Here is a 19713-nt window from a genome sequence, read left to right as displayed (position 1 = left end):
TACCCAGGATAATGCTCAATTTTGAAACATGGTGTAACCGAGACTTGGCTTTTTTTATTCAGTATGACCCAAATCAAATGACTGACCTCAAGAACTCAGCAGTTAAATGTTTACAAAAGTTAAGAGATAAAGCGGTTTCCCCATAGACTTTGATAGGACCAAAGGTCTTTTTGCACTAATAGCTATTGCCATCGGGCAAATGCTATTAGTGCATAGGAACATATTTGCATCCATAGCTAACTGCTCCCTTCATGACAATGACAACATGACACTGAGGTTTTGTGGGTTCAGCAAAGTTTCTCCACAATAGCGTGCACATGGAAATATAGATTTGTGAATGGGTCAGTGGGGTCAAAACGGTTAAAACGAAAGACATTTCATCTTATGTTGAACAAACTGAATCAATACAAACCATTTTTCTCCCAAAGACAGAAACCTGAAACCAAACCACACAGTGTAATGTCAGGCCTCGTTCTCGAGGCTACATGTCGATAATACAGGAACCATTATGAAAATAGAACCATAAAGTGGAAAGTACAAAGTTTTATATCCAGTCTTTGGGAAACACAGACTATGCATGCAGTCTTTAGCTATAAAGGAATACAAGTGCAGTGCATTTCTGTTCCCATTTTGTGGCGCAATAGCAGAGAATTAAGTTTATATAACATTCTTTAGCTTGGAGCTTTTCTCTTGACTTTACTGTAAAATAAAGGAATTATATTTGATGGTTGGTTTAATCCAAAACCTTAAATCTATAGCATTCCATCAGCAGACATAATCTATTCATAGTTCAGCTGAAAATAGGACACAACCACAAAAGACTGGATCAATAAAAAATAACTTATTTCGACCAGATGATCCAATTTGCCTGCTGAATTGGGACCGCATACAGTCTGCTTGTGTGAGCGTGCCCATGCCTGTGCCCTACATCTACAGCTCCCAAGGTAAACATCCCAGCCCTCCAGAGAGTTTCAGACGGCTGAAAAATTCAAACAATCTGAAGCGGCCAAGAACTGCCCGATCAGACCCCGGAGCAGGAAATTCATGGGGAGCACCTTGGCAGGCTATCTGTTTGACAGCACACAGCAAAAGACAAGCAGAGGAAAAGGAAGGAGGGGGACGGGAGCCACCGGCCACCTGTCACTGATGAATTGGGGGGGGGGGGGGGGGGGGGGGATCAGGAGGAAGAATGAAAACAAGACAGAGAAAGAATCAGGGACAAATCTTTGCGAGAAAAGCCGTACAAAAATAGAGTAGACATCGATTAGATGGGCAATGAACCGATCCAGGAAGAAGGCTGTGACCAAGTAAATACACCTCTCTATCAAACGGAGGCAGAGCAACTCGGGACAGCGCCAACTCTCTCCCTCTCTTGATTAAGCAGCTTCTCTCTGTTCACGGAGAGCAGGCCATCTGTCAATACCAACTCCTCCCATGCACACACAAATACAAAAGCCAGGCACGCGTGCACATACAATCATCCACAACATTCACACAGTACTAATAGAGCATTCAGGGGAATTTAATGGAATTATCAAGATTAAAAACAGGGACTCGTCTGGCTGAATTGAACAACATTTTGCCAAAATGTGAAAATCCAACAAACCAATGCAACTGAAGAAGAGGAAAACAAATGCAGAGAGCCAGCAGGATGAATGCAAACTGTGTAAACACCAGGGTGAAGTCAAACAAAAAAATAACAAGGGTAGGGAAGGGAATAAAAGAAGGAATTAAAAACCCAAATATCCACAAAAAGAACTAACCTTTAAAATAAACCAGGAATTGAAATGAAAGCAAGACAGACAAAAGGCAGCGATATTCAGACAAGCGCAACACAGGAGGCACAGCTAAATGCTCAGAAACACAAAAGAAGTGTTCATCAGTCCTGGGACCACTTCGTTTTTTTTGAGGGAAACCTTTTAGTGCTAAGTTTCAAAGTCTGGAGGACTTCTCAGTAGAGTTGAAAGAAGTCAGAGTAGTAGATTTGTTTTGGAATAACACATTCAATATTCACATATCCCTGGATCTGATCCATAAGTTTGACTATCTACCCATATGGAAAAGATATAGTAAAAACTAGGGCTGGGCCATATTATACCGTTCACGGTAATACCGGTATAATGTTAGGCAACGATAGGAAAATGAAATATCGCGATAGAATATGAGTAAAACGCGCATGCGCAGTGCCTTTGTTTTCATACGCACATGGCCGATTGTTGAGTGAAACAGATGAACCAGAATTGGTTTGTAAAAATGGTGCAACTTCAGTGATGTGGAACTGGTTTGGTGTTTGTCCGTCAGATACACAACAAAGCACATTTTTTTGCAGAACATACAAGCGGCCGTCGTTATTGTCGTATTTGTCGGACTAAGATGCTCTTAAATCTGGGAGTAATCTGGGTCCTAAACTCCGTACACTTCAGGTCAAACGAACACTGCAGCATCACTGAGAGTTAAAAACTGTCTAAATTCTTTCATCTTTAATAAAACGATCAGCGTTGCTGCTTTACCAGGTGTAACTATGAAGTTTAACTTCCAGGCATCCATGAAAACAAAATGTATTACATTTAACGGAGTTAGAAGTTAGCAGGAAGCTAGCGGAAGTTAGCTCGCTAGTTTCGCTAGTTACCTAAACATGATATAGCATGTTCTGACTGAGAGATTTCTGAAAAAATTCAAACGTACAGCTCTGCTATCACTTCCAACATAAATGAAGACAGGAAACTAAACAGCAGTGACGTTTGTAGGGTTACTGAAGTTGGGCTAGCTGGTATATAATGATGGGCTACGTAATCGCTAGCGACACAGCTATGTTAGCATAACATAAACAGTGAAGCTGGAGGACGAACACTAACACTTTTCCACTTATAAAAGTTAACGTGAAGGTTCCTCATGGTTAGAGACAAATGCAATCGCATGGCAGGATGCTGTAAACGGACGAAACTTCAGTCAGGAGAACAACTGAGATAATCCATCCACAATACGAGGTTAGTCATTAATATACTGCAACAACATGGGAATAGAGCAGCTGCCAGAGAATTCAACATTAATGAATCAATGGTACAGAAGTGGAGGAAGCAAGAAGAATGAGTTTAATAAAGTTTGATTTATCTGACTGCTTTGTTTCGCTTAATGTTGGGAGTTCGCCTTGTAATCGGAAGGTTGCCGGTTCGAGCCCCGGCTTGGACAGTCTCAGTCGTTGTGTCCTTGGGCAAGACACTTCACCCGTTGCCTACTGGTGGTGGTCAGAGGGCCCGGTGGCGCCAGTGTCCGGCAGCCTCGCCTCTGTCAGTGCGCCCCAGGGTGGCTGTGGCTACAATGTAGCTTGCCATCACCAGTGTTTGAATGTGTGCGTGAATGGGTGGATGACTGGATATGTAAAGCGCTTTGGGGTCCTTAGGGACTAGTAAAGCGCTATATAAAATACAGGCCATTTAATGTGCCTTACAATCCCGTGCACCTTATGGTCCGAAACATACGTACTGCACACTGCAGTTTAATGTTGCAAAGCACCTCTTTTTAACTTCAGTGGATATTATACATGGTTATGCTCAGGATATGTCAGCCCATTTCTACTGGAAATGCCTTTTGGTTAAACTTTCAGATAGAAATTTGCATTTGCACTGTTACATTTTTACAAAGCTTTAATGTACATAAAAACCAGCTTCTTGTTTTAGTGAAATAAATGGAAGGTTGTCTTTTTGCGCTAGTAATGTTGTGGAGTTGTATTTTGTCTCGCATCAATTATATCGTCAGTTATATCGTTATCGCAAATTTTCAAATATATATCGTGATCAATATTTTGGGCCATATCACCCTGCTCTAGTAAAAACTTATATGTGACTACTCATGAAAGTGGCCACTTTCATGAGTAAATCATATAAGGCTTACATGATTTACTCATGAAAGTAGCCACTTTCTCATTACTTTCATATATTGTTTTAGTAAGTATCCAAAACATACAAGTTTCATTATATAATTTTTCAAGGGATCTTATATCTGTTTTCACTCTTGTATGCTTTTCATACAAGTTTCACACAAGACAGATACAAACTTTATAAGATTTATATATATCTTTTCCATATGGGTAGGAATAATTATGTATAAATAGATATGTCTGAATTTTCCCTGCACTGGGGCTGAGCTTCTCAGACTCAGATGATTACACAGTCATCAGAATCAGAATCAGAATACTTTATTGATCCCTGGGGGAAATTATTTTTTGTTACAGTGCTCCATTTTAAACCAACATTAAGACAAGACAGACAATACACTAACTAAGAATAGTACAATATATACATATATATACATACATACATACATAAGTCACTCATAAATAAATATTTGGAAAAGAAACATGTGTAGTTGTAGCAGCAAACAGTGTGTTAAGTGGATGCGTTGTACAGGGAGATGGCCACAGGCAGGAATGATTTCCTGTGTCGTTCAGTGGTGCTTTTCGGTAATCTCAGTCTCTCACTGAACGAGCTCCTGTGACTGACCAGCATGTCATGGAGTGGGTGGGAGGTGTTATCCAACATTGTCTTTGTCTTGGACAGCATCCGCCTCTCCGACACCACCTTGAGGGAGTCCAGCTCCATCCCCACAACATTGCTGGCCTTACGGATTAGTTTATTAAGTCTGTTGGCATCTGCGACCCCGATTAAAATAAAGGAACAATATTTGTTTCCAAAGCTACAGTTGTGATACTGGCTCTATATTGAAATTATCAATAAAGAATGGCCTTTTTTTCTGTGGGTGAATGTAGCTTTGGGCTAAATCCTCAAACGACTCCTCCTTATGCCTCATGCTGTTACCCATCATTTATGACTGTGCATTACTTTCTCTGTTATTGATAGCCTCAGTTTCATGATGCTTAGTTTTAGTGCTGACTTTTAGGGGCCATAAAAACAGCATAAACATAAAGCTTTAGTTAGAATCTGTTCTAAATGACAAAGAAAAGGCTTTCTAAGACTTAACGTCTCCACATTTCCTGTTCCTGGCAAAGATAATATTGATGGAGCTGCGCTGGAGTACATCTCATTGAAACTTCAAACACTTGATTTTGAACTGGTGGAAACTATTTGAGAAGCTTAAAGTGTGTAACAAAGTTTCTGCACTATTCTCTGAATCAAAATCAGCACTTTTTAAAGACTCATATAGGTGGTGAACAAGGAGGATGATGAAAACTGCAACATTAAGAACAGTAACTTAAAACAAATTTCATGTGATAGATCATGTTCTCGTTATTTCATGAAAATAAGTGAAGATTGAAAATGTGGGAACACTGAGTTGTTGAAGACTGTGTCATTTCTGCAACAATCACCTGGGTGATGTTTATCTTATGTTAAAAAGAAATAAAATAAACCTCCAAATCTCCTCCAAGAGTAAATATTTAAAATGTGTCTGCTTTTGTCTTATAAGATGTCTTGTTAGTGCAATGATTAATTCAACAGTATGAGTCAGGTGAACCTCGTGAAAGTAGACCAAAGCATTTCTTTTCCACTTTGGACCAGCGACCCTCTCCTCCAACGCAGCAGCATTGAAATGAAGCAAGTTTGCAGACGAAGGATCAAAGATCGGATCAAAGCCTGTCCTCGGGCCTGACCCAGCACCGAGACGTGACTCTGAAGCTGAACAAATCATTCGTCGGCTTCAACTTAGCAGGTAATTCAAAGTACACTGTAATGCATTCACTGTATTATAAAGAAGAAAAGCTAGTTTTCCCCAGGAACCACATGTCCTGAACACTGTGGGTTGGGGTTTTTTTTGTGTGTGTCAGGTTGTGTATATGGATTAGTTCTGAGAACAGATAAAATGATGGAGAGTGATTTTACCAAAAGAGTCCGAAAAATTGTAATGAAGGGAATATAATCGAGTAAATCAGTTAGAAACAGTCAAATAGAAGGGTTCAATGGCGTTTCATATACAAATTCCTTGGGGGGGGGGGGGGGGGGGGGGGGGGGGCAGAGCCTAGAGTGTTTTGCTCATCATAGCAAAGATCTTCTGCAAATCAGAATCAGAATCAGAAAGGGTTTTATTGCCAAATGTTGAGCAGGTTTACAACATTAGGAAATTGCTGCGGTGCTTCAGTGCAAACATACTGTCATAAATTGCGCTTAAATAGACATGAAAAAATAAAAGTAAGAATAAGAATTAAAAATGCTGCTGATGTCAGACAGACAGCCTGCCCGGGACTTACCACCTCAGTAAATTCTGCCCCAGAGCAGAATGTCTGATTTACAGATGTGTTTTTCTAAGAAATTGTTTGTACAGAGGAACAGCAGATATAATTTGTGCAGACCAAGAATAGCTTTTAAGGAGATACAGCCTGAGAGACAGGGCAGCTTGTAATCCTTGATTCAATTATGAACTCTGCATCATATCAAAAAGTGCCTGAAGATAATCGTGACCATTGGTCCAAAAGTAGAAGTTTAATCACAAGCTGACTTTGTGACAGGACAAAAGTAGTAAATCCAAATATTAAATAGAGGGCTACTGAAAGGACTAGTTAAAGTTCAGATCTGAATCCTCATTGTGATGTTGTGGGGGATTTAAAATGAGTTGACTTTGCAGCTGAAATAATTTGGGGTGGACGAGTGGTCATAAATTTGCTTTTCAGCACAGAAGGCTTTTACTGTTCAAGCACAACACTTTTATCTGTATGTTTCAAAGACGATCAAATGTGCGTTTTAAAGGACTATTTTCTTTACACGACTCTGTCATTAAACTGGAAAGATTACCAATTTTCATGCATTGTTGTGTTTTTTTTTAGCTTTTTTATAAAAACAACTTTTTCCACACATGCACACACACATAGATTAGCATGCACTCTAAAAACCACTCACATGCTGGCTAGTGCCACGCACTACATCAGTATCCATTAACAGTGAGGACAATGAATCACTTATCAGGCATGATTTGCATAACATGTTGTGGCTCTGTGAGCACTCAGACTATTATCCCCTCCAGTTGTGGTTTTAAAAAAATAGGCTGAATCAGAGCATTTGGCCCTTTTTTGAGAGGACGTGTGAGCATCCTCTCACTGCTTCAAACACACATCCTGAATGACTGCAAGCTGTTTGCTTTGCAGCACAAAATACATAAGCAAAGCTACTTTAGGGCCTTTACATGGAAACAAAAGGGTCAAGCACATCCCCACACAATTTTCACAAACATACACAGACATATATATATATAGGCGTATATAGCCTTCATTCATCTTTCTGAAAAGTAATCACATGCACTTTCCACACGCCTGCCTCCTTGGCCTGTGCTGTATTTGTCTGACTGACTGGCTGTCAGAGCAAAATGAAAGAGCAGGAAGATCAATAAAGATGCGAAGGTGATGAATGGAGGAACAGAAAATGACAAGGAAAAGGACAAAGGAGGAAGGCGGAGCAAATGCAAGAAGAGAGGACAGAGGAGCACCTTGCTCTGTGGTAGTCAAAATCTGATAATAGGATGATGAAGCTTAGTGCAGATGGAATGCCGAGTTAGTGGGTTCGCTCTTTCTCTTTTACTTACTTACTGCTGCACAAAGACAACCCTAAGGAAACATATATCTGAGTCCATCTGGCCTGCACTGAGTAAGTCAGTCACGCCTGCACACACATACCCATTCCATAATCCAACCATGAATGACCACAGCTTGCTGAATAAAGCTGGCATCACAGCATAGACTTAGTACACCATAAAGACCGTTAGTGCACCATGGAGACTATTGCACGCCACCTCAGACACACACAAGTGCACAAGCAGAACATACACAAAAGGATAAAGTAGTAATGGGTGTCCCTGCATGACCTAGTTTCAAGCTGAAATATGTCAGTGTGTGGAACCAGCTCCCTGCAGAACTGTCTATTAGTAAATCCCTGAATCCCTGCCCAGATGCTGCTCTGTTCTTGACCCATGACCTCTATGTACATTGAGGATAAAAGAGGATTTCTTTCCAAAACACAATAAAGTATTAATAATATTAGAATTGTTCCATGACCATAGAATTATAAGGTTTGATCTGACTTTTGGGCTTGGAAAAACCTTGCTAACATTAGATTGTTCTTTGCCATTATTACTCTTATTTTATCATTTTAAAAAAGAACGTTGCCCGACGTATGTACAAGCTATGCAGTGTTAACACTCATAACATGGTTGAAGGCTATTTCTCTCATCTTTTTTTATTCTTTTCTTTATTCTTTGCCAATACTGATAGACACTGACATAACAAAGAAGCTGAGGGTAATAAGTCAATCCATCTGAAACAAGCCAGGTCAGCAAATTTTTACCATTAGCTTAGGGTGACCAACCGTCCTCTTTTCCCCGGACATGTGCACTTTTCACGTTCTGTCGGGGGGGATTTTCGAGGACCCATGTGTGTGACGTCATCCCCGAACTGCTGCTTTGTGAGCGCTTGTTCTGCACTCAAGGACAGGACTGACAGCGCGCAGCAACGCGCCTAATGATGTTCAAACGATCCCAAAACGCAAGTGCATCTTTTCAGACGAACTGCAAAAGAAATTTCCCTCGTACTGACCATAGCTGGACTAGCCATCGGGCATACATTTGCCTGGTGGGCCGATGGTGATTTTTCGTTTTTACGGCCGATGGTTTTGTTGTTGTTGTTTTGTAACGGTATAAACAATCAAAGGTGGTGGATTGGCCAGATGCTGGCCGGTGTGTAAAAATAACTCAGTTATTTGGTGGTGTCTATGGCGGAGCTTCCACAGAGGCTAGCAGGTGGATGAGGGAAACGGGAGGCAGGAGGAGGAGAGACCCGAGGCGGCCGCCGGTCCGAGTGTCAGGTGAACTGAACTTCAGGTGAAGTTATGACCTGCAGTCTATCTGGGTCAGATATAAACCAAATTTAGGTGTAGTTTATTTTCATTGTGCTAACTTTTTACAGTCAGTTACAATAACTCATACTGCGTACTAGCTAGCATGACGGAGTTTCTATACAGGTGGGCGGGTGCTATGATGTTACTGATAGTGATATGATATCGGTTTGGATATGTGGTGAGAGGGAAACATGAAGATGAAACCAGGAAATGTCCTTACTGAATCATCAGAGCTAAACAGGTGATGGAGAAACAGGGTTACCTTTAAGGTGGACATATATGAGTTGAAGGGAAGTTATGAACTGTTTCTGAGAGACAAATAACACCAGGATCCTTTTCTATGTAGCTGACAGCTGGTAACTGTGCAGGGGCGGGTCTAGCAAAGTTTTGCCAGGGGGCCAGGTTGGGCATTAACAGGGAAAAGGGGGCACAAAGAAATACCTTTCTTTCTTATTCTCATTTAAAATGTCTGGATTTTAAAAAATAATTATCTGAATCTTACAACCAAAGTTTTTTTGGCTTTATGGTTTTTCCTATAATACCTGGTGGGCCGGTCTCCAGTCAAAATACCCTGGTCAATTTTTTCTCCCAGTCTAGCCCTCATACTGGTAATTTTTTTTATGCAGATTAAGCATTATTTCTGTACCATTATTTAATTCCAGAGGTTTTTAAGTTCTTTTTTTGCACTTGTTGACTTGTAAAAGCCTATATGACATATTTTTTTCACAATTAATTAACCGCACAGTGAAGGCATCATTTAAATATGTTAAATATGTTTAAGCAAGTTCTTCATGATTGAGCTAAGTGTCCTCTTTTTTGGAAATCAAAATGTGGTCACCCTACATTAGCTACCATGCTAGATAGCTACTGATGTCAAATTATGCTGGTGTTTACTAGGTACAGTGACTAGAAACAACAAACGGGCTAATGGATAGCTGAAGCAGCTAGCAGAGTTAGCAGCAGGGTTAGCGGAGCGCTAATGCTAAACAACATGCTTTTTGTTAATGTCGTGTTCATCTACTTGTGACCAACAGTATAAATCTTATATACAGTAAATCAATTTCTCTAGTTGACATTGATCTCTTAAATATAGTACACAAAACTGTGACTTCAACCTTTATTTTTGTTTACACACTTATCTGCACAAGATGAGTGTCCCACCGGAGACTAAAACAAACAGAACTGCTTAGGTATAATAGCTTATATGGATTTGGGCAAGAAATGGGGAACCGTAAATAGTGCAGAATGACTCTCTTAAGACTAAACAACAGCAAAACAGGAAAGGGAAAAATGTCCAGGGAGTTGCTTCTCTGGACAGAATTCAATACTCCAAGAATTGGCTGGTTGAACTGTGTTTTTCTTCCTTCCTAATTGAGATAAGAAATGTGGTCAAGCAGCAATTATCTTCTTCCAAATTGCATCCTGACTTGCTTTAACATAATAAACGATCCTACCCTTAGGTGCAGCAGCAAATTCTCCTCACTCCATGCTGATAAACACGCATACTGTGCATCATTGCCCTACATTCTTCCAGGCCTGAGGCTGCACGTTTTGGTTGCTTACAATAAATATAAAGATTTTAAGCTATCAAATAACAATGGAAACTTCAGGACTCACTTAGGGAAAAGGTGTCCACTTGGTCTTTGACACAGAGACCCTACTGGCTGTTTAAAGCTTAAATCAATGACCAATCTCAGGCTTAGAGTGGAGGACAACATAGGCTGGCTAGGTCAACGCCAAGTGTGCCAGTGTTTCTATTTCTGGCACATCGTGACTTATTTAAACCATCCTATCCCTATAACGTCATCAACACTCACAACGTCCCAGTGTCTGGCCAAGCAGACTCTCAGCCTTCTGTGGCTGTGTTTGCTGGTGTTGTTTTACACATTTGACCAGGCCGATGCAGAGTGTGCATTCACGCACGCGGGTACAGTCTGTACATATTTACAGGTTCTTTTGCCCTTACGGTGCGCTCTACCTGTGATTTGTTGTGCAACGCTCCCTGCAGTTCGGGGAAAATTGTAGCTCCGACTTGACGTCCATGTACCAATCAGTTGTGAGTCGAACCGAGAAGTACTTGAAGGAGCAATCTATGGGTGTAAATGCCACCTTTTCACATTTTTTTGGCAGTTTGCATTGCTGGGAAAGGAAGAGGATGGGGCCAGGCCAGAGAACGGATGAAGCCCCAAAGCCAGCAGGGTTGGATGCTGACTATTCCAGCATCATTTCATGCGTGAGCGAGTGAGTGATTAATTCAGCCACATTTGAGTGCGTATGTGTGTGTGTGTCTGTGCATGTTGCTATGGTAACTTGGGTATAGGATGGGTTGCCCCATGGAGAACACTTGCGGCTCACTACAAGACCAGAAGCCTGGCCTCTTGGGATGGAGAGTGCCCGGCGGTTAATGTTGTGCTAGTTCAATGCCCGGCCACGCGTTAGACATCTGGATGACATCTGTTTCTGCACCTGATTGTTTGTATGTGGGACACTCTGCCTTTAGACACTGTGTGCATATATATTGTATCTAGTGGCATTACTGCAAAACAAAACAAAACAAAATACTAGCATAAACGCGATGCTGAACAGGGTTGCTGCCCCTCGCCCCACCAAGTGCAGACGGCCCTGGAGTCTTTCCAAGCTCCCCGCTGTACTGCTTCTGTTGCTTCAGCCTTAATGCCCTGCCTTGTATAAACACGCACATAATAACAAATATAATTAACTCTCAGCAAGATTTAACCAGCAGAATGAGGCGAGCAAGCACGAAAAAAAGCCACCGAAAGAACAGACGAGGGTATTCAAACACAACGACTGCAAGGCAACAACACTGGAGGTGAGAAAGGGGCACCAGGAAAAGTGAAGAAGTGAGCACCCCTGCTGTGGATGCTCCTGAGTTAAATGTGACTAATTCAACCTTAAGAAAAGAGAAAGCCCAGTGGACATCTGGAATAGGATGATCTACCCTACATACTAATTAGAGGGCTCTACTGTTCCATCACATTATTAACAGCCATTAATAACTGCACGCCTTTTGGTTTTGCATAATACGCTCTGTGTCAAAAGGATCTTTTTTTTTGACAAGCTGGCTGCTGGTGCTCAAGTTTCTCCTGCTACGACAATCACCACCACCAGGTCACATTAACTTGCACGCACTGTTCAACTGTAAAGACCGATGATGCGTAGCAGGAGCAATTTTAGCCTGCGAAGAAGTCGTCTTTTTTCAGCAGATTTGAATCGAAACATATGTTGTTAACTACTGAGTGATTCCCACTTTTGAGAGAGAGAACTTCAAAGAGATCAAGTACAGCGAACGCTTCTCCAGGATTCCCTCTACAGTGGAGGACACACACGCAAACGCACAAGTAGGTGTAAAAGCAAAAGTAGGAATGCACTCTCTTTACACCTCTTTACACGTGAAATCAGACAAATGGCTTTCCCTGTTCTTCAGTACAGGCAAAGATTATAAAGAGTGGGAAGAGAAAGAGGGCATTGAGTGAGAAGGGACACAGAACTGGTTTAAATGTGTAAAAAAGAAGACAGAGAGAGGACGAAGCTATCAGTCACTCACCTGTTTCCAGTTGTCAAAAATGATGACTTTGCTGTCCTCGTCGTCCACTGTCACCGTATACTCGTAGCCCTCACCTGCAAACAAAACGCCCTCGTCACACATAAGAAAGGACAATGCAGCTCATGTTAAGAATAAATAGGGGGGGTCTGACAGGTTGTAAAAGAAAATCATAACAGTGGCGATAAAAAGAATGAATCACAATATTCACCACTTAAGTAGATTGTCTGCATATTCTGCCTCAAGACACTGATGAACCAGTTTAAGTCTTAAAAACTGTCCTTGACCTACTCGAGAGTTCTTACATCATTATCTGTGAAGATTACAGCAAAGCATTTAAAGACCGGGCTTTGGAGCTAAATGATGTGTTTATGTCATATGGCGGTATAATGCAGATGTTTTAATGCTATTTTGCTCCAGTTTAAATGATGATGGTGATATTCCGCATTTTCTTAACTGTCAAGGAATCCCATGAAACAAATGTTTTAAGCCTATATGTTAAAGCCCAGTCTAACTGCTCTGCCTTATCGGCGACTCTCGGTCCAAGCCTCTTTACTCTTACCGAAGAAGGAAATCTTTTCAAACAGCTCGTCAAAAAGGTAGATTTTCCCCATTTCCTATAAGTCAAGGTCAATTTTTACCAAATGCTTCTTGAAACGAGATTTATTATTTTGGGAATGAAATGTTTTCAGTTGCAGATTAATAGACATTTTTGAATATTCACAGCAGCAGCGTATATGAGACAGTGAAGATTGAGTCCATATAGAGCACAAGTGTCGAACTCCAGGCCTTGAGGGCCGGTGTCCTGCAGGTTTTAGATGTGTCCTTGATCCAAAACAGCTGATTTAAAGGCTAAATTACCTCCTCAACATGTCTTGAAGTTCTCCAGATGCCTGGTAATGAACTAATCATTTGATTCAGGTGTGTTGACCCAGGGTGATATCTAAAACTAGCAGGACACCGGCCCTTGAGGCCTGGAGTTCGACACCCCTGATATAGAGAAATAACACATCATGTGTCACTATTTTGAATCGCATGCTTAATTTTCCATCATCTGATCTCAAAAGGCAATTTTTTTGAGTAATGGACATTGAATCTTATGATACATTTAAAATACAGGCACGTCTGGAATCACTGCGGCGACTGCCGTTGGTACGCTACCTTCCAGCAACCACATGAAACTCACGGATCCCCTCTTTCTAATTGTACGTGTTTTAATTGTTACCGGCAACAGCTGCAAAATCAAAGCACTTTGAAAATCCGATGATTCTTTTTGATACACAAAAGCAGCCAGATGGAGCTACTGTACGTGCCCATTAAATATCGTAAATTCATTTAGGCGTAACAAACTGAAGCTTCCTATCATTACACCATTAGCACAAACACTTCTTCATTAAAATACACAATAACTGTGGAAAACTCACCGGGATCAATGAGATTTCTGCTCTTAGGGACAACAAATCTCCCAGTGTAAATCAATGCTGTCTTTGGAAAGTAATTACTTTGCGTATTGGCTGGTAAGGTGTTACTCCACTCACAGATGCTATGGTTCTGAGCATCTGTTCAAAACTACTAAAAAAGTGCTAATTAAATAGGTGTTGTGTCTTTTTTTTTTCTTTCCACACTTTGCAATTTTAATGTGTGAATAATTGAACGGTTTAGTGCACCACTTAAATTCCCGGGCATGATAAGAGTGGCATTGGGGAAACATGTAAAGGCTCCTTGTCTGAGAGGGGTTTTTGTTTCTCTCCCTGTATGATGCATAAATCCAAATGTACAATGTTGGCAGCAATGAATACCACATGATGATGTCAAGGATACGTCAGCTTTATGCATGATGGAGAGCGTTCGTCTCTTAATGACAGTGACTTATCGATTGGCCGAGACAAGAGCTGATTATCCCCGGTGTTAAACTGATCTTTGCCACAGACAGACCTGCTGACTGATAGAGGGGGAAAGAGGGTCGGGACAGTTTTAATGAGCTTTAATGGTAGACGTGTATACCTTAAGTAGAAATATACCCAATGACACGAAGACCAATAAACCAGAATATCCCATTTGCCTGGCTGAGGTCACTGAGACCTTTTACATGTCTCTTTATTATATTTAAAGCTACAGCTAGTAGCTGGTTATCCTAGCTTAGACTGAAAAACAAAATAGGTGGAAACAGCTGGTACGGATTAGTGCAGAATCCCTTGGTCCCACCTACCAATCTGCACAATGTCTGCATGCTAAATATAAAAGCATTTGCTGAGCTGAGCAAAAAGAACAGGAAAAAAGGGAAACCTGTAAACCTCTCTTGGAGGTGAGAAATTCAGGATCAGAATTGTAAACCTAAACATAGTTTTACTCTTTGGTTTTATACTTAATGTAAACTAAAAAGGTATAGCCTTCATGCATAAGCGCTACTGATGTACACCAGTCTTTTTTAGACATTTGGACACTACATGATTTAGGTAGTCATGATATGGCAAAACAAAAGTGCTCAAAGAGTGGTTGGGTGAATTTTGTGGTTGGATGAGCGTGCTTTACTGTTTTCTAAAGTTAAACCTTGGTTAAACCTAGTTAAAAACTAAGTGGAAACAAACTATGAATATAGGTGAACATGCATGTATGAAGACATTCCATCAATCTCTGTCCAGGTCATTACCACATGCTTGTGTCTCAGAGTCTATAGAGAGGGATCTGTCTGACTGCCCGGCCAGAGATAAGGCCAGCGACGACTTGCCCACGCCATTCTGTCCCAGTAGCACTATCCTCAGTGCCCCGCCATGGCTGTGGTAAGATGACTGGGCAGCAGCCGATTGGCTGAAGGACTCATCCCGAGGCACCGCTGTGTCACTGATAGGCAACGTGGTAGGCTCCTCCAAGCCTGGGATCCAATCACAGTCCTCGGATACGGCCTCTTCCCTTCGCAGCTGGTGCTTGACAGGCAGGGGTGTGCTCCCTCGTCGAAGCGGGGGTGCCGTCGTTAGAAACATACTGTACTAGAGTGAAATAGAGACAAAATAAGAAAGACTGTCACTGGGCATTGCGGGAGGTGTTGCTGGCACGAGTGCATTCCCAGATTTTTAAAGTTCAAAGCAGACAGCTGATCTACCTGTAACGCTGCCTATTCTTGTCCATGTTATCGCAGGAGAATGTGGGAGGGGGAGGGTACTTCCACTGTGTGCGTATGTGTGTAAAAAATAAAAGGAGAAGGAGGTGATAACAGCAGAGGTGAGACAGATGAATGGCAGTGTGAGAGAAAGATGCTGATGAAGACACAGAGCATGTCAAAGGGAAAATTAAGAGAGGGGGAGGGTGATGTTGAGGTGGGGAGTGGTGATATGAGGGCAGTAGGAGCTGCTGACAGAAAAGTGACAGCAGGTTGATAAGGATGCAGAGAATGAGGTGGAGACCAGAGAACAACAAGAAGCGTGCATGTAACACGGAAACATTTGGCAAGGATAGACAAAAAGAGACTGCAGCTGTGCGTAATAAGTGCACTCAGGTGGCTATATGCTGCACGGTGAGTGTGTGCACAGCGGGAATTCACATGCAAACAGGTCAAAAACATAAAGTCTGCATCTTTATTCTTAGTCTTTTAAAAATGGAAATCTATAATTGGAGGCTTCCAGTGGTTTTGTATAGAACAATGGCTTTGCTGAGAAAGCTGTGAGTGTTTCTGCACGAGCACAATAGTGCATGTGTGTGTGGGAGTGTGTGTTTTGCAGCCACAGCAGGTCAACCACAGAAGACCTGCATTAATATTAATACAGCAATTAATCTAGCTCCACAGCAGCACCAAGCATTGGTGGCTCTGTGTCTGTCTGTGGCACAGCCAAGTACAGTACTGGCACTTAATTAAAGGGGACTGACACAATAATAGGAGCACACTCAAATACATTACAATGCAGTTTACAGCTACTGTTGTGTTACTGAGCTGAGCACGTCACAGGACACGAGCTACAAGACATAAACTTGCGTGTTGAATTAGATTTGGGTAGGTTGCTATAATGTAGCAAACTAAAAAGGTATAGCAGAAAGGTTAGGTATATTGTAGCATATAGTATAGAATAGTATAGTAAGTATACTATAGTTTATTTTAATATAGTATAGTATAATGTAGCACATAGTATAGCATAGAATACTATAGTAAGAGAAGTAATAGTAATACTCTATACTGTAGTGTAGTTTAGTATACAATAGTACACTATAGCATACAGCACACACACCAAACTTAATATTTAATGGTTTTTTAAATGAATAATGAAAGTTAATGGAAGAAACCCAGTTTCTATTTGGTTCCACAGATATCACGATGTATCAGAGAACTGTTGTCCTGTGAATGTGATACCATCACTATTGTGACATTCACAGGACTATTGTGACAGTACTGCATTGTTAGTTACTCTGTACATACCATTTGTAGTGTTTTTGTATAGTGTTGCATGGAGATGTCTTTTTTTAAGAAGTCCACCTACTACTGATGAAACTGAGATATTTTAAGAAAGAAAGTGTAATTTCAAAAATGTGTATTCAGTCTGTCTGCTGTTGTCACAAAGCAATGCTGACAAGAAAATGAAAGAAAGCTGTTGCACAGCTCGTTGACTTAACCACTGTGTGGTATGACTGGTATAATGTAAAATTATGTTTTTGCTAGTAAGGAGGCTGTAGACCTGACACTGATTCAGACCTCTGTCTTGGATGAAATGTAACAGTTTGGACAGCCAGCCTCAAGATAGGATCCTCTGACTGCTAACATGACGCTTTTCCTGGTGTAAAATAGAGCACAGAGTGTAACAGTGCAGTCCTTTGAAGTGCACTATAGCGTAATTGCAGTGTTGTTAATATTGTATAGTGTTTTTACAACAAAATGCAGTTAAGGTGTGGCTGATTGTGACACTTGAGTATGTAGCTCTCTCATGCACACGCAGACACATCAAGCCTGTCGCTCAGGTAGCAGCCAAAGGATCTAATCAATTAAGCACGCCTTTATTGTCTGCAGCGCTCAGAGGAGCTTTCCTACGCAGAGACCGTGACCACGGATCGCGCCAGCGTGTCAGGGGTTAATCTCTCTCTCGCCAGGCTGTCTAGAAACTGGGGCAAACAGCAGTGCATAATACAAAATTAATACTACAGGCTATGTTTTTATTCTCTCTTCCTCGCAGCCCAATCACACAGACACTGCTGTTTCTTTCCAGCCCAGTTAGTCTTTTTTACTTTCGAGTCTTACGAGCCGTGTTTACTGTACAGCTGATCCATAATTGTGCTCAGCATCTATGGAGTAACCTGTGGGATTAAGTGCTCCACTATATGAACGGATCGAAGGCGTTTAAGAAGTGTAACACTTGCCGACGGTTTACAGAACACACAGATATCCTGTCACAGCAAACGCCGAAACGCCTAACAGCAAGTGGGGTTTAGACCGGGTGAGAAAATCTGGTTCATTAATATTCAGTCTTTAAGTCACCAATGAGCAGTCAAAGTTCGCGTGATAGTGAAAGAAATTAAGAGCCTAAATAATAATAATAATAAAACAATTATCTAATAAAAGTGGAAAAAAAAAGGGATTCCTGCACATAGAAAGTGTAGCTGTGAGAAACCAAAGTGTGCTGCAGAAAAAAAACGTAGGCGGTGTTGTAGCAGCGTACCTGGAGTGTGTGGCTGGCTATTGTGCAGAGCGCACGAGGCTGTAGTGGAACATCTGCGTCCCCTTACCTGGTCAGCCATGGTTATCGGTGAGTCTTCTCTTTGCAGAACGAGGCTCAAGTCATCTGTGCTGCTTGCAGACCCGGCATCACATTAACCACGGCTTTAACGCACGGCACCCAAAAGGCACGCGCGACTCATTTAACGTGATGTTATTTTCCCCTTCTCCGCCGAGTAAAACCTCCCCCCTCCACCTCCACCTCCTCCCTGCCTTCCTCCTTCCGCTCGCTAGAAATGAGAGGTGCGGCGCGTGGAGCGCCGGGATGGGAAGAAGCAGGCTGCCAGGTGGAAGAAGACTCTATACCTGCGTCTCCGCTCGGCATAGGAGGCGACTTTCTATGTGAAGGAGATGAGGACGGACAGCCACCGGCACCGAAACGCATCCCCTCATGTCCTCTGAGAAGAGTTCCAGCGGACAGCAGTTTGTACGCTCCTCTCTCCACCTCCAGTTAACACCTGCATGTATCTCTCTCTCTCTCAGTCTGTGTGTGTGTGTGTGTGTGTGTGTGTGTGTGTGTGTGTGTGTGTGTGTGTGTGTGTGTGTGTGTGGGAGTGGGAGTGGGAGTGCGCCCTTGAGTGACTGCAGAGTGATCTTGGGTTGGAGGTGAAGGGAGTGATGAGTACGGGGTGGTGTGCCCCTCTAATGCTTTCAAAAAAGCTTGTTAAGTTCTTTTCAATAACTGTGTGTGTGTCAGACACCAGGGTTTGAGCTGCTCCCGTAGAAAAAATATCATTCAGTTTTGACAACTGTTAGCAGTTTCTGTCTGTGAGGCGGAGCGGCCGCCAGGGGGAGGCAGAGAGACATCTCGTGGATGGGGAAAAAAAGGCGCTGCCGCTGAACGCTTGAACAGAGAAATGAGGGTGTTGCCAAAAAGTGATTTCCGGTGTTTCAATTTTTTTTAATGTATAATATTTTTGCTATATTTTTGCCAATATTGATAAATAGTCTGGGATCATCGAGATTTAAGGAGGAGTTATAAAAGGATATATAAAACAAGCAAATGACCTGTTTTGCAAGTATCTTTACGTACCTGCTGCTACATTATAATCAATCCAGCTCTTTTTGACCACTTAAAATATCTTTATGTAACTATTATGTTATATTTGTTGCAATTTTACTGCTGGCCCCACCTCTCTTGAAAAAAACATTTTTAATCAATCAGAGTTTTGTGTTCATAAATAATGGGTATATAAAAGTCGCTTTGCTCTCTTTTTGGCCTAAAACAGCTTGATATCATTCACGGGAGATATGTTTGATATGTGTTTCACAGATTATAGGTCAACACGTAATTTAAAACCGTTTAAATACAGACAATCTTTTTTTCTATTCTTTTTCTTTTTCACACAACAAGTGCCAAAAAATGATTTCCAGTATTTGCCGAAAACTAGTTGTGGTAATTAAGCTGTATAAATGACTTGTTGGCCTATGATCTGGCAAAAATATTCCAAACATATCTCTCATTAATGATATCAAGTAATTTTATACCCAAAGGAATATTATCACAAGGTAGAAATTCCAATCAGCTTTAAAAAAAGTAATTTTCAAGCGAAACCTGGGCATGAAAAGTTATAACAAATATAACATAAGATTTCTATAAAAAATATTTTAAGGAACTACAATGAGTA

The 19713-nt window shown here is 41.4% G+C and overlaps 1 protein-coding gene across 2 annotated transcripts in view; it reads right to left on the bottom strand.

The window, feature by feature from the left end:
- rem2 (RAS (RAD and GEM)-like GTP binding 2) overlaps nucleotides 1–18600 on the bottom strand; it is a 35195-nt gene extending 16595 nt beyond the window's left edge. The window contains exons 1-4 of one of the 2 annotated variants that reach the window (XM_026149589.1): nucleotides 18097–18600; nucleotides 15494–15558; nucleotides 15044–15380; nucleotides 12397–12470 (exon numbers count right to left, since the gene is read on the bottom strand). In XM_026149589.1, the coding sequence (XP_026005374.1) occupies nucleotides 12397–12470; nucleotides 15044–15374 (405 nt within the window). In that variant the 5' untranslated portion in view covers nucleotides 15375–15380; nucleotides 15494–15558; nucleotides 18097–18600. The remainder of the gene's footprint in view (nucleotides 1–12396; nucleotides 12471–15043; nucleotides 15381–15493; nucleotides 15559–18096) is intronic. The other variant, XM_026149588.1, reaches the window with a different exon arrangement.
- Nucleotides 18601–19713: the final 1113 nt, after the last annotated feature.

Source organism: Astatotilapia calliptera, chromosome 18 (genome assembly GCF_900246225.1).
Source record: "Astatotilapia calliptera chromosome 18, fAstCal1.2, whole genome shotgun sequence".
NCBI lineage: Eukaryota > Metazoa > Chordata > Actinopteri > Cichliformes > Cichlidae > Astatotilapia > Astatotilapia calliptera.
The sequence above is the reverse complement of the archived record's forward strand: the minus strand, read 5'-3'. Positions and strand labels throughout refer to the sequence as shown.